Source organism: Tachyglossus aculeatus, chromosome 1 (genome assembly GCF_015852505.1).
Source record: "Tachyglossus aculeatus isolate mTacAcu1 chromosome 1, mTacAcu1.pri, whole genome shotgun sequence".
Lineage (NCBI taxonomy): Eukaryota > Metazoa > Chordata > Mammalia > Monotremata > Tachyglossidae > Tachyglossus > Tachyglossus aculeatus.
In genome coordinates this window covers 1,391,849-1,407,466 of record NC_052066.1, presented here as the reverse complement: position 1 = coordinate 1,407,466, position 15,618 = coordinate 1,391,849, and the positions used below count along the sequence as shown (strand labels likewise).

The window sequence follows — 15,618 nt, the reverse complement described above, 5'->3', positions numbered from 1 at the left end:
AAAATAAATAGAATAGATATGTACAAGTAAAATAAATAAATAGAGTAATAAATAAATAAATAGAGTAATAATAAATAAATAGAGTAATATTCTATTACTCCAGGTTGTCGGGAGTCTGGGATGATGATGATGATGATGATGATGGTCTGGGGTCTAAGACCTGGAGTCTGGGCTCTGGGGTCTGGAGTCTGGGGTCCAGGGTCAGGAAATCCAGGATCTGGGGTCTGAGGCCAGGATGGAGAGTGTGGGATCAGGGGGCCCGCGCCCCAGCCCCTCAGAGGCAGACAGCTTGATGCCGGGGGGCGGGGGGAGAGAGGTGGCCATTAGGCAGCCGCAACTTCCAGAACAGCCAGGCCCTCCATGCCTCCTGCTCTCCCACTTCCCTCCCCCGCACCACCGTTTTACTTTAACTGGGTCACTCACTTCCCAATGTGGGGGATGTGGGCAGGGGTGCCAGCCTGCCGGCTGTGAAAACACGAGGCAGGGGTGGGTTACAGCGCACATCAGCTGAGGCACCCCCCTCCCGCCTCCTCTAAGCACCAGGCCTGTCCTGCCCGGCCACTGTGGCTACCGCGCGGGGGAGGACCGAGCGGGGCTTGGGCCTCCGCGCCCGTGATGGCCCCTTCTATCCAGCACAACGACTGCCAGCCCACCCAGGCGCCAAGGTTGCCCGTGAGACCAGCGGCCTCTGATCACACATGCCCACGCCGCCCCTGCCCTCAGCACAGGGACCGCCGGGGGCTCCAACAGACATGCTCACTCATACTGGGGGAGAGCCAGGGGGGTGGGATGGTCTGTGCTGGGTCACTGGGGGAGACTCAGGGAGGGAGCGGGGGAGTCGGGGGTGTTGGGTGGGCTCTGGGGGTCACTGGGGAGAGTCAGGGATGGAGAGGGGAGAGTCAGGGGTGGCCAGGGGACGGGAAAGGGGCAGTGTCAGCAGTGGAGCCAGGGTAGCATTGGAGGGGAGGGGTTGGGTGGGCCCAGGGGGACCATCCTGGCTCTGGGGCAGTGACCCCTGGGTCTCCCTCCCCACTCTCCATGTAGGAGGAGGCACTGAAATGACCCAGCAGGAAGCAGCTCCACTGGCAGCTCAAAAATCTCCAGTGGCTACCAATCAATCTGCGCATCAGGCAGAAACTCCTCACCCTGGGCTTCAAGGCTGTCCATCCCCTCGCCCCCTCCTACCTCACCTCCCTTCTCTCCTTCTCCAGCCCAGCCCGCACCCTCCGCTCCTCTGCCGCTAATCTCCTCACCGTACCTCGTTCTCGCCTGTCGCGCCATCGCCCACCGGCCCACGTCATCCCCCGGGCCTGGAATGCCCCCAATCCCTCTGCCCATCCGCCAAGCTAGCTCTCTTCCTCCCTTCAAGGCCCTACTGAGAGCTCACCTCCTCCAGGAGGCCTTCCCAGACTGAGCCCCTTCCTTCCTCTCCCCCTCGTCCCCCTCTCCATCTCCCCATCTTACCTCCTTCCCTTCCCCACAGCACCTGTATATACGTATATATGTTTGTACATATTTATTACTCTATTTATTTATTTATTTATTTTACTTGTACATCTCTATTCTATTTATTTTATTTTGTTAGTATGTTTGGTTTTGTTCTCTGTCTCCCCCTTCTAGACTGTGAGCCCCCTGTTGGGTAGGGACTGTCTCTATATGTTGCCAATTTGTACTTCCCAAGCGCTTAGTACAGTGCTCTGCACATAGTAAGCGCTCAATAAATACGATTGATGATGGTAATGATGATGATCAGGGGCACTAATCCAGTTGCTTGGGGTCTAAGCCTTGGGATTGGGACCCAGGAGTCCTGGCTCAAAGTCCTGGCTGTCGCAGACCTCAGGGGTCCTGGCTTTCCAGTGGGGGACAACTCCTTGGCCTTGAACAGAGGGATCAGAGACCAGAGCTTGAGGAGTTGGGTGGGAGTTTGTCTCTAATGTGAGAAGCAGCATGGCTTAGTGGGATGAGCACGGGCTTAGGTATCAGAGGACGTGGCTTCTCACCCAGCTCTGCCACTTCTCTGCTGTGTGACCTTGGGCAAGCCACTTCACTTCTCTGTGCCTCAGTTACTTCATCTGTAAAATGGGGATTAAGATTGTGAGCCCCACATGGGACAACCTGATTACCCTGTATCTACCCCAGCGCTTAGAACAGTGTTTGGCATGTAGTTAGCACTTAAAAAAATACCATTATTGTTCTTATTGCATCTCAGTCACTTAACTTCTCTGTGCCTCAGTTACCTCATCTGTAAAATGGGGATTAAGACTGTGAGCCCCCTGTGGGTCAACCTAATCACGCTGTAACTTCCCCAGCGCTTAGAACAGTGTTTTGCACATAGTAAGCACTTAATAAATGCCCTCATTATTATTACCCCAGTGTTGAGAACAGTGCTTGGCACATAGTAAGCGCTTAACAAATACCATAATCATTATTACCCCAGCGTATAATGCACAGATTAAGCGCTGAACAAATACCACAAGTTGTTACGGGGGCCTGGATGCTCCCAGTAAGCGCTCAATAACTAGGACTGAATGAAAGCGAATGATGGTGGGAGCAGCAGGCAGAGCGGCTCAGCGCCTCTCTCTAGTAGCCGACAACAGAAACGCCTATCCTAATCCTGGACCTCTCAGCTGCCTTCGACACTGTGGACCACCCCCTTCTCCTCAACACGCTATCCAACCTGGGCTTCACAGACTCTGTCCTCTCCTGGTTCTCCTCTTATCTCTCTGGCCCTTCATTCTCAGTTTCTTTTGCGGGCTCCTCCTCCCCCTCCCATCCTCTTACCATAGGGGTTCCTCAAGGGTCGGTTCTTGGTCCCCTTCTGTTCTCTATCTACACTCCCTCCTATGGTGAATTCATTTGCTCCCACGGCTTCAACTATCATCAATACACTGATGACACCCAAATCTACATCTCTGCCCCTGCTCTCTCTCCCTCCCTCCAAACTCGTATCTCCTCCTGCCTTCAGGACATCTCCATCTGGATCAATCAATCAATCAATCAGTTATATTTATTGAGCACTTACTGTGTGCAGAACACTGTACTAAGCGCTTGGGAAGTACAAGTTGGCAACATATACAGTCCCTACCCAACAGTGGGCTCACAGTCTAAAAGGGGGAGACAGAGAACAAAACCAAACATACTAACAAAATAAAATAAATAGAATAGATATGTACAAGTAAAATAAATAAATAGAGTAAAAAATATGTACAGACATATATACATATATACAGGTGCTGTGGGGAAGGGAAGGAGGTAAGATGGGGGGGATGGAGAGGGGGAGGAGGGGGATGTCTGGATGTCTGCCCGCCATCTAAAACTCAGTATGTCCAAGACTGAACTCCTTATCTTCCCTCCCAAACCTTGCCCTCTCCCTGACTTTTCTGTCACTGTAGACGGCACTACCATCCTTCCCGTCTCACGAGCCCGCAACCTTGGTGTCATCCTCGACTCCGCTCTCTCGTTCACCCCTCACATTCAATCAGTCACCAAAACCTGCCGGTTTCACCTCCACAGCATCGCCAAGATCCGCCCTTTCCTCTCCATCCAAACCACAACCTTGCTGGTTCAATCTCTCCTCCTATCCCGACTGAATTACTGCATCTCCCATCCTCCTGTCTCTCCCCGTTTCAGCCTATACTTTGCTCTGCTGCCTGGATTATCTTTGTACAGAAACACTCTGGGCATGTCACTCCCCTCCTCAAAAATCTCCAGTGGTTGCCTGTCGACCTACGAATTAAGCAGAAACTCCTCACCCTGGGCTTCAAGGCTCTCCATCACCTCGCCCCCTCCTACCTCATCTCCCTTCTCTCCTTCTAACAGTCCAGCCCACACTCTCCGCTCCTCTGCCGCTAACCTCCTCACTGGGCCTCGTTCTCGCCTGTCCCGCCGTCGACCCCGGCCCATGTCCTTCCCCTGGCCTAGAATGCCCTCCCTCCACACATCCGGCAAACTAGCTCTCTTCCCCCCTTCAAAGCCCTACTGAGAGCTCACCTCTTCCAGGAGGCCTTCCCAGACTCCCCCTTTTTCCTCTCCTCCTCCCCTCTCCATCTCCCCCGCTCTGTCTTACAGCACTTGTATATATTTGCACATATTTATTACTCTATTTATTTTACTTGTACATATTTACTACTCTGTTTTATTAATGATGTGCATATAGGTATAATTCTATTTATTCTGATGGTTTGGACAGCTGTCTACATGTTTTATTTTGTTGTCTGGCTCCCCCTTCTAGACTGTGAGCCCGTTATTGTGTAAGGACTTCTCTATCTGTTGCCGACTTGTACTTCCGAAGCGCTTAATACAGTGCTCTGCACACAGTAAGCGCTCAATAAATACTATTGAATGCCTTAAGCGCATTGGAATCCCGGACCGTGGGAGAGACGGGCAGAGCGGCTCAACGCATCCCTCTAGTGGCAGACAGAGGCAACACTGGCCTTGTCCCGACCAGAGCTCAGCGCCTCCCTCTAGTGGCAGACAATGGAAACGCCGGCCCTGGCTACATTAGGAACTCAGGACCGTGGGAGTGACGGGCAGAGCGGCTCAACGCCTCCCTCTAGTGGCACACAGAAGAAACACTGGCCTTGTCCCGACCAGAGCTCAGCGCCACCCTCTAGTGGCAGACAATGGAAACGCCGGCCCTGGCTACATCATCATCATCAATCTATTTATTGAGCGCTTACTGTGTGCAGAGCACTGGACTAAGCGCTTGGGAAGTACAAATTGGCAACATATAGAGACAGTCCCTACCCAACAGTGGGCTCACAGTCTAAAAGGGGGAGACAGAGAACAAAACCAAACATACTAACAAAATAAAATTAATAGAATAGATATGTACAAGTAAAATAAATAAATAAATAGAGTAATAAATATGTACAAACATATATACATATATACAGGTGCTGTGGGGAAGGGAAGGAGGTAAGATGGGGGGATGGAGAGGTGGACGAGGGGGAGAGGAAGGAAGGGGCTCAGTCTGGGAAGGCCTCCTGGAGGAGGTGAGCTCTCAGTAGGCCCTTGAACATTTGGGACTCAGGACCGTGGGAGTGACGGGCAGAGCGGCTCAACGCCTCCCCCTAGTGGCAGACAGCGGCAACACCGGCCTTGTCCGTACCCGAAACCAGAGCTCAGCGCCTCCCTCTAGTGGCCTACAACGGAAACGCCGGTCTTGAGCGAATTGGAACCCAGGACCGCGGGAGTGACGGGCAGAGCGGCTCAATACCTCCCTCTAGTGTCAGACAACGGCACCACCGGCCTTGGCCGTACCCGAAACCAGAGCTCAGCGCCTCCCTCTTGTGGCAGACAGCGACAACACCAGCCTCGGCCAGATCCGGGATCACAGCTCGACGCCTCCCTCTAGTGGCAGAGCCCGGCAGCCCCGGGTCCCCCTAGTGGCAGATACCGGTAACACCTGCTACGGCCGGGGTCCCAACCGCAGATCAGGGCCTCCCTCTAGTGGCATATACCTGTAACATCAGCCTTGGCTAGACCCAGGACTTTTTCTTTCAATAGCATTTATTAAGCGCTTACTATGTTTCAAGCACTGCTCTAAGCGCTGACTTCATCTCTAGACGCACATGGCGGCCAACACCGGCCTCCGCCGGATTTAGGACCCAAGACCGTGTAAGTGCTCTGAGCCTCAGTTACCTCATCTGTAAAATGGGGATTAAGACTGTGAGCCTCACGTGGGACAGCCTGATCACTTTGTATCCCCCCAGGGCTTAGAACAGTGCTTTGCACATAGTAAGCGCTTAACAAATGCCAACATTATTATTATTATGTGACAGGCAGAGCGGCTCAATGTCTCCCTCTAGTGGCCAACATCGGCAACACCGACCTAGGCCGGACCCAAGATTGTAGCTCAGCATCTCCCTCTAGTGGCCGACAGCGGCAACACCGGCCTTGGCTGGACCAAAGCTCAGCGCCTCCCTCTAGTGGCGGACTGCGGAAACACCGGCCTCATTCATTCATTCATTCAATCGTATTTACCGAGGCGCTTACTGTGTACATCATCATCAATCGTATTTATTGAGCGCTTACTATGTGCAGAGCACTGTACTAAGCGCTTGGGAAGTACAAATCGGCAACATCTAGAGACAGTCCCTACCCAACAGTGGGCTCACAGTCTAAAAATGAGGAATGTGAAAAGGGAATGTGTCCGTTCTAATGTATTGTCCTCTCCCAAGTGCTTAGTACAGTGCTCTGCACACAGTAAGCGCTCAGTTGGGCCTCAGTTCCCTCATCTGGAAAACGGGGATGAAGACAAAGCTCTGTATTAAGCGCTTGGGAGCGTACACTGCAACAGTAAACAGACACATTCCCTACCCACAGAGCCAGATGGGGAAGCGACGGTGAGGGAAGTCGAGGTTAGGGGCAGGGGTCTTAAGAGAAGCAGCTTGACTTTGAGGATGGAGCATGGGCCTGCGAGTCGGAAGGACCTGAGTTCTAATCCTGCCTCCGCCACTTGTCTGCCTTGTGACCTTGGACAAGTCATCTAACTTCTCCTTGCCCGAGTTCCCTCATCTGGAAAATGGGGATAAAGACTGTGAGCCCTATGTGGGTCAGAGACTGTGTCCAACCCCATTACCTTGTATCCACCCCAGCGCTTAGTACAGTGCCTGACACATAATAAGCGCTTAACAAATACCACAATTATTATTATTATTATTACTATAGACTGTAAACTCATTGTGGGCATGGAATGTTCATTCATTCAGTCGTATTTATTGAGCACTTACTGTGTGCAGAGCACTGGACTAAGCACTTGGGAAGTACAAGTTGGCAACGTATAGAGACAGTCCCTACCCAACAGCGGGCTCACAGTCTAGAAGGGGCAGACAGACAACAAAACAAAACATATTAACAAAATAAAATAAATAGAATAGTAAATATGTACAAGTAAAATAAATAGAGTAAAAAATCTGTACAAACATATATACAGGTGCTGTGGGGAGGAGAAGGAGGTAGGGCGGGGGGGTGGGGAGGGGGAGGGGAATGTGTCTACTTATTGTTATATTGTACTCTCCCAAGTGCTTAGTACACTTAATATCTGTCATATATTCATTTATTTATCTATTTCTTCATTTATATTAATGTCAATCTCCCCCTCTGGACTGTGAGCTCCTTGTGGGCAGGAGTGTGTCTTTTTGTTGCTATATTGTGATTTCCCAAGTGCTTAGGTGGCTCAGTGGAAAGAGCCCAGGGTTGGGAGTCAGAGGTCATGGGTTCTAATCCCAGCTCCGCCATTTGTCAGCTGTGTGACTTTGGGCAAGTCACTTAACTTCTCTGTGCCTCAGTTACCTCATCTGTAAAATGGGGATTAAGTCTGTGAGCCCCACAGGGGACAACCTGATTACCTTGTATCCCCCCAGCGCTTAGAATAGTGCTCGGCACACAGTAAGCACTTAGTAAATACCATTATTATTATTATTATTACAGTGTTTTGCACACAGTAAGAGCTCAATAAATATGACTGAATGAATGAATGCTCTGTACATAGTAAGTGCTCAATAAATATGACAAAGAATGGAGGTGCATCCTCAGGGAACCTTGGTCTGTCCCCATGAATCCTTGTCCCCACTGGCCCCTGAACCTGTCCCAGCTGGGCCAGGTGATGTCCCAGGATTCCCTCCCCAGTCCTCCCAGTGGGTGGGGATGGGGGGCTTGTGAATAATAATAATAACTATGGTATTTGTTAAGCACTTACTATGTTGCCAGGCACTGTACTAAGCACTGGGGTGGATACAAGCAAATCGGGTTGGACATAGTCCTTGTCCCACATGGGATTCATAGTCTCAATCTCCATTTTACAGAGGAGGGAACTGAAGCACAGAGAAGTGAAGTGACATGACTTGCCCAAGATCAATCAATCAATCAATCATATTTATTGAGCGCTTACTGTGTGCAGAGCACTGTACTAAGCACTTGGGAAGTACACGTCGGCAACACATAGAGACAGTCCCTAGCCAATAGCGGGCTCACAGTCTAGAACAGCGAGATCACACGGCAGACAAATGGCAGAGCCGGGATTAGAACCCATGACCTTCTGACTCCCAGGCCCATGGGGGAGGGGGAGGGGTGCTTTCTTTCCAGGGGGCCTCAGGAGGTGGGGGCACTCGGGAGTGAGGGGCTTGTGCTCTCTCCCTCTCCCCCACATGATAAACTTAGCTTTGTAGCCCCACAACCACACAGTCACGCAACCACGGAGAGCCACAACTGCACAGCCAGGCAGTCACATGGCTCTGTAGGCTGGCAGCCAAAGAGGCATTGGGCCTCGTAAATACTTATTTATGTATTTATGTATTTATTTATTTATTTATGCATATTAATGTCTGCCTCCCCCTCTGGACTGTGAGCTCATTGTGGGCAGGAAGTGTGTCTGTTTGCTGTTATATTGTACTGTCTCAAACTCTTAGCACAGTGCTTTGCACACAGTAAGTACTCAGTAATAATGATGGCATTTGTTAAGCACTTACGACGTGCCACTTAGTGTGTACCAAGTGCTGGGGTAGATACAAGCAAATTTGGTTGGACCCAGTGCCTGTTCTGTGTGGGGCTCACGGGATTAATCCCCATTTTGCAGATGAGTTCACTGAGGCCCAGAGAAGCAAAGTGACTTGCCCAAGTTCACACAGCAGACCAGTGGCAGAGCCAATTAGAACCTTATAGTCTTCAACCATAAAACCACACAATCCTACCGTCTTTGGCCGCACAACCACACAATCCTACAGTGTTCAGCCATACAACAGACAATCCTAGTCTTCACCAACACACCCACCCCATCCTAGTCTTCACCAACACAACCACATAGCCCTATAGTCTTCAACCACACAACTACACAACCAGCTGCCAGCGTGCAGCCCCTTCTGCCCACAGACTTGCAGCCACGCAACCACGACCCCGCCAGCCTCAAGGCGATGGGTCGGTCCTTGGTACAGGCCATCTGTCTGAGAGAGGGGTCATTTCCCTCTCCCCCAGTCTGCAGGCAGCGGAAAGAAGTCAAGCGCGGTGGGACACGGAGGTCAGGTCGGGAGTCGCACACCCACTAGCCCAGGGCTACAGGGAACATGGGCCGCTGGGCGTCCGAGACTGGAAAAGCATCGCCATGAAGCCGTCCATCAGCTCGTCCCCTCCCACCTCACCTCGAATACCAACCTTCTCACTGTCCCTCCACCTCCTCTATTTAGCGGCCAACCCCTTGGCCACGTCCTGTCCCCTCTTCACACATCATCAATCGTATTTATTGAGCACTTACTGTGTGCAGAGCACTGTACTAACGGCTCTCCCCACCTTCAAGGCCCTCCATAAAACCCCATCTCTTCCAGGAAGATTAAGCCCCCTTCCCCCCAGCTCCCTCTCCCTCCCGCAGTGTTTATGGACTCGGATAGAGAAACAGCATGGCCTAGTGAAGAGAGCTCTGGCCTGAGAGTCAGAAGGACCTGGGTTCTAATCCTAGCTCCACCACATATCTGCCGTTTGAACTTGGCAAGTCATTTCACTTCTCCGGGCCTCAGTTCCCTCATCTGGATAATAGGGATTAATAATAATCGTGGTATTTGTTAAGTGCTTACTATATGCCAGCCACTGTACTAAGTGCAGGGGTGGATACGAGCAAATTGGGTTGGACACAGTCCCTGTCCCATGTGGGGCTCACAGTCTCAATCCCCATTTTACAGTTGAGGGAACTGAGGCACAGAGAAGTGAAGTGACTTGCCCAAGGTCACACAGCAGACGAGTGGTGGACCCGGGACTAGAACACTTGACCTTCTAACTCCCAGCCTCCTGCTCTATCCACTACGCCAGACTGTGAGCCCTATGTGGGACAGGGACCATGTCCATTTCAATTACCTTTTCCTCAGCTCCCCCTCCCTCCCATCTCCCCAACTCACTCCCTTTGATCTACCCCCACCTCCCCACCCCACAACACTTGTATACATATACATATGTGTACAGATCTATAAAATTCTATTTATTTATTAAATAGAATTATTTCTATTTAGTTTATTAAATAGAATTATTTCTATTTATTAAATAGAATTTATTAAAGCCTGTTTACTTGTTTTGATTTTGATTTGATTGTATATATATATATATATATATATATATACCTATAATTCTACTTATTTATATTGATGCTATTGATGCCTAGTTACTTGCTTTGATGTCTGTCTCCCCCCTTTCTAGACTGTGAGTCCGTTGTGGGCAGGGATTGTCTCTCTTTGTTGCCAAATTGTACTTTCCAAGCGCTTAGTACAGTGCTCTGCACATAGTAAGCATTCAATAAATATGATTGAATGAATGAATGAATGACCTTGCATCTACCCCAGCACTTAATACAGTGCCTGGCACACAGTTAGCACTTAACAATTAGCACAATTATTATTATCTGTGACCTTTGGGCATTTGTTATTTGCTCCACCCTCAGCCCCATGGAACGTGTGAACATATCTCTAAATTACATATTATAAATCATTTATTTCTATTTGTGTCTGTCTCCCCCTTCAGACTGGAAGCTTGTCATGGGCCGGGAAACTATCTACTAACTCTGTTGCATTTTCTGTGGCCCAATGGAAAGAGCATGGGTCTGGGAATCAGAGGATCTGGGTTTTAATCCTAGCTCCGCCACATAATAATAATAATGGCATTTATTAAGTGCTTACTATGTGCAAAGTACTGTTCTAAGTGCTGGGGAGGTTACAAGGTGATCAGGTTGTCCCACAGGGGCCTCACAGTCTTCATCCCCATTTTACAGATGAGGGAACTGAGGCACAGAGAAGTGAAGTGACTTGCCCAAAGTCACACAGCTGACAAATGGCAGAGCCGGGATGCTCTGTGACCTTGGGCAAGTCACTTCACTTCTTTGGGCCTCAGTTCCCTCATCTGTAAAGTGAGGATTAAGACTGGGAGTCCCAGGTGGAACAGGGGCTGTGTCCAACCCCATTACCCTGTACCTACCCCAGTGCTTAGAACCAGGCTTGGCACTTAGTAAGTGCTTAACAAATACCACCATTATCATTATTATTGTTATTATTTCTCTACCAACCGCTTATTACAGTGCTTGGTACAAAGTAAGCAGACATCACCGATGATGATCCAGTCAGGCACCTGAATGCCAACCTCCTAAGGGGTCATCCGGTGGCTCCCCTGCCCTGTCCGGCCCCTGCGTCCTCGGGTCCCAGGGTTCTGGGGGTCTGGGCCTTACCTCTGCCAGGCGGGTAGAAGCAGTCGATCTCCAGGCTGCCACGGGCACGAGAGGAGCAGAGCGAGCTGCCAGGGACCAGGCCCTCCTGCGGGCCGCCGCGCTCTGCCAGGCCCACCGCAGCCGTCCCTGTCGAGGTTGTCCCCGTCCCCGCCGTGGCCCCCGCCGCCACCGGCGTCCCCATGGTGGTGGTCGTGGTGGTGGTCGTCCACACCAGGCAGCGGCCCAGCACTTCCACCGTCTGCCCCGCCTGGACACTCAGCTCCCCGCTGTGGCCCGCACCGAAGTCCTGTAGCACCACGTTCAGCTCGCAGCCCCCCGACAGCTGCCGGGGCGGAGAAGGGAAGGGACGAGGAGGGAGGAGGAAAGGTGGAGGAAAGAGGAACCAGGGGGAGGAGGACGAGGAGAGGGAGGATGAGGAAAGGGAGGAGAGGAGAGAGGAGGAGAGGAGAGAGGAAAAGAGAAAGGAGGAGGAGGGAGGAAAGGAGAAAGGAGGAGGAGGGAGGAAAGGAGAAAAGAGGAGGTGGAGGAAGAGGCAGGAGGAGGGAGAAAGAGAAGAGCAGGAGGGAGGAGGAGGAAAGAGGAGGAGGAAGGAAGGAAAGGAAAAAGGAGGAGGAGGAGGAAGGAGGAGGGAGGAAAGTAGAAAGGAGGAGGAGAGAGGAAAGAAGAAAGGATGAGAAGGAGGACGGAGGAAAAAAGGAGGAGGAGGGAGGGAAAAAGAAAGGAGAATGAAGGAAAGAGGAAGTGGGAGGAGGTGGAGGCAGAAGGAGGAGGGGGCAAGAAAGGAGACAGAAGAGGAGGAGGGAGGAAAGGAAGAGGAGGGGGAAGGAAAAAAAAAGGAGGAAGAAGGAAAGAGGAAATGGGAAGAGGTGGAGGAGGAGGAAAAAAGAAAGGAGGAGGAGGAGATTGGAAAGGAGGAGGAAGAGGCAGGAAGAAGAGGGAGGAAAGGAGGAGGTGAGAGGAAAAAAGAAGAAGGAGGGAGGAAAGGAAGAGGAAGGAAAGAGGAAGTGGGAAGAGGTGGAGGAGGAAGGAAAGAGGAAGTGGGAAGAGGTGGAGGAAGAAGGAAAGAGGAAGTGGGAAGAGGTGGAGGAGGAAGGAAAGAGGAAGTGGGAAGAGGTGGAGGAGGAGGAGGAAAGAAGAAAGGAGGAGGAGGGGGGAGGAGGGAGGGAGGGAGGAGGAGGTGGGAGGAAAGAAGAAAGGAGGAGGCAGAAGGAGGAGGAAGGAAAGAAGAAAGGAGGAGGAGGAAGAGGGAGGAGCAGAAAGGAGGGAGGAGATTGGAGGGAGGGGAGAGGAGGAGGGGAAAGAGAAAAAAAGAAACAGTAAGTTAAACCGGTCGGTCTTGGTGTTTCTTATTGTTCTCTGCTTATTATGATAAGTGTATTCAATGAGCACTTACTCTGTGCTGAGCCCTGGGGAGAAACAAGACAATCCCACCTCGGACCCAGTGCCGGTCCCACAGGGGGCTCACATTTTCACATTGTACATCTCCCCATTTTAAAGATGACCAAGTGAAGGCTCAGTGAGGCTAAGTGACTGCTCATGGGAAACATAGCAGGCTAGGGACAGAGTAGGGACTAGAACCCAGGCCTCCTGACTCCCAGTCTCATGTTCTCTTCCTGAGGCCAGGCTACTTTCGCACTTGGTGTCTAGTTGTTGCTGAAAGGTGCAGAGTGCTGTACTGAGTGTCTACATTGTGCAGAGCGCTGTACTGGGTGCTCAATGAGTGTGGAACATGACGCTGGGCATTGGCTGGGTGTAGAAAGTTGTAAAATCAATTACGGTACTTATTAAGCACTTCTATGTGCCAAGCACTGTTCTAAGTACTAAAGTAGGTACAAATTACTCAGGTGGGACTGTGTTCCTGTTCCAGAGTCTAAGCAGGAGGGAGAGCAGGGATTAAATCCCCATTTTACAGATGAGGTAACTGAGGCACTTTGAAGTTAAGTGACTTGCCCAAGGTCACAGAGCAGTCACATGGCCGAGCTCTTTCCCCTAGGCCACACTGCTTCTCTATACTATACTGGATATCTACAAAGTGTAGAGCATTGTGCTAGGTGTTTAATAGGTGCAGAACTCTGTACTGAGCATTTGTTGTGGGCAGAGCACTGTTCTGACCATCTACTGTAGGTAGAACACTGTACTGTGCAGAGTGTTGTAGTGGATGCCAACTCTGGGAATAGCAATAATGATAACTGTGGTATTTGTTAAGCATTCATTCAGTCGTATTTATTGAACGCAGAGCACTGTACTAAGCTATATTTGTTAAGCACTGACTATGTGCCAGGCACTGTATTAAGCACTCAGGTAGATATGATAATCGGGTTGAACACGGTCCTTGTCCCATACGGGTCTCGCAGACTTAATCTCCATTTTCCAGATGAGGAAACTGAGGCACAGATAAGTTAAGTGACTTGCCCAAGGTCACATAGCAGACAAGTGGCGGAGCCGGAATTAGAACTCACGTCCTCCTGACTCCAAGGCCCGGGCTCTATCCACTAGGCCATGCTGCTGCTTCTTCATAGCATAGGAGTGAGCACCTGCTGTGTGCAGAATGCTGTACTGGACACCTACTGTGGACAGAGCACTGTACTGGGTACTTGCTGTGTTAGGAGTTTCCTAAATATTTTGGAACGTATTCTGGAAGTGAAAGATGTGTTCTCTGCTGTCAACGAGCTTCCGGTCTACTGGGGAAGACAGGTGGCACGTGTAATTCACAAACAGTAGCAGCGGCATGAAGAACAAGGATGTAATACACAGTGGCATGTGAGTCCGGCAGGATTAAATGACGAAAACAGTATCTGAACGTACAATTGAACACACCCATACACCAAAGTGCCAAGGTTGGTTGGGGACTACGGGGCTTGGGGAAGGCTTCCTGGAAAAGGTGAAGACTTAGGAGTTCCTAGAGATGGGAAGAGATGTGGTCTGGAGGTCCGAGGGGAGAGGGGGAAGAGTCAGGGATGAAGAAGGGAGAGTCAGAGGTGTGGGATGGTCTGTGCTGGGTCACTGGGAAGAGTCAGAGATGGAGAGGGGAGAGTCATGGGTGTTGGGTGGTCCATGCTGGGTCACTGGGAGAATCAGGGGTGGAGAAGGGAAAGTCAGGGGTGTTGGATGGTCCGTGCTGGGTCACTGAGGGGAATCAGAGATGGAGACGGGAGGGTTAGGGGTGTTGAATGGTCCGTGCTGGGTCAATGGGGAGAATCAGGGATGGAGAGGGGAGGGTTAGGTGTGTTGGATGGTCCAGGCTGGGTCACTGGTGAGGGGGGAAATCAAGGTTGCAGGATGGTCTGTCACTAGTCATGAGGATGGGGAGGCTGCTCAGGGGCATTTGTCTCCCCTTAAAATCAGTGAGGCGCCAAATCCTCAGTCAGTTCATCCTCCACAACATCTACAGAACCCGGCCCTTCCTCTCCAGGCAACTGTCACCTCACTGGTTCAGGCTCTTATCACATTACCACCTCAACTACTGCATCAGCCTCCACGCTGACCTCCCTGCTTCCAGCCTCTTCCCTCTCCAGTCCAGACTTCACCCTGCTGCTCTGATCATTTTTCTAAAACACTGAAAGGGACAGAGTACACAGCAGTGGGTATCGAAGTGGGGGTGGGGCGCTTGCCAGGGTGTGGGAATGGGGTTACTAGATGGATGAGAAGTTGGGAGGGAAGGCAGGGTGGCAGATGGGGAAAGCTCAGAATTCCGCCCCCTGGATAATCTACACATGAAACGTGAGACTGGCTGCATCTTCCCATCTCCTGACCCCCACCTCAACCTACCCCAGGCCACCTCCCTTCTCTTGGCTGAAGCCAAGTCCCTCACTCTCCATACCCTCCGTAGACCTCAGGCCACTAACCCACTACCTCGATCACCTCCTCAGTCCGCTTCCTTCATGCTTGTGCACAAGCTGCTAGTGGAAATCCAGACACCAGTCCAACCTTGTCTACCGCAAATTCATCCTCAACTGTTTTAACTCTGCCCTCTTCTCCTCCCTGAAACATTACCTCTCCATCATTATTGACTCCCATGCCCACTGCCTGTAACAACTGTCTCAGATGTTTAACTTCCACCTCAAACATCCTATTCTCCTGAGCTCATAGCTCCCTCCAGTTATCACTTCATCTCCCTCCTACCATTCCTTGCCAAACTCTTCGAGTTAGTCGTCTACACCCTCTGTTTCAAGTTCCTCTCCTCCAGTTCTCCCCTGGACCCTTTCCAAACTGGTCCTCCCCCTTCACGCCACAGAAATTGCTCTCTCTAAGGTCACCAATGACATTTTCACCGAATCTGATGGCCTCAACTCATCCTAATCCTCCTTGACCTCTTAGCTGTCCTTGGCACTATCTCCTGGAAACATGATCCAACCTTGGCTTCACCGACACTGTCTTCTCCTGGTTCTCCTTCTATCTCTTTGGCTGCTCCTTCTCAGTCT

At 51.0% G+C, this 15,618-nt stretch overlaps 1 protein-coding gene across 1 annotated transcript in view; it reads right to left on the bottom strand.

Moving 5' to 3' along the window:
- Positions 1 to 15,618, bottom strand: part of KALRN (kalirin RhoGEF kinase) — a 288,617-nt gene that overhangs the window by 95,291 nt on the left and 177,708 nt on the right. The window contains exon 34 of the mRNA XM_038752830.1: positions 11,198 to 11,519. Within this exon, the coding sequence (XP_038608758.1) occupies positions 11,198 to 11,519 (322 nt within the window). The remainder of the gene's footprint in view (positions 1 to 11,197; positions 11,520 to 15,618) is intronic.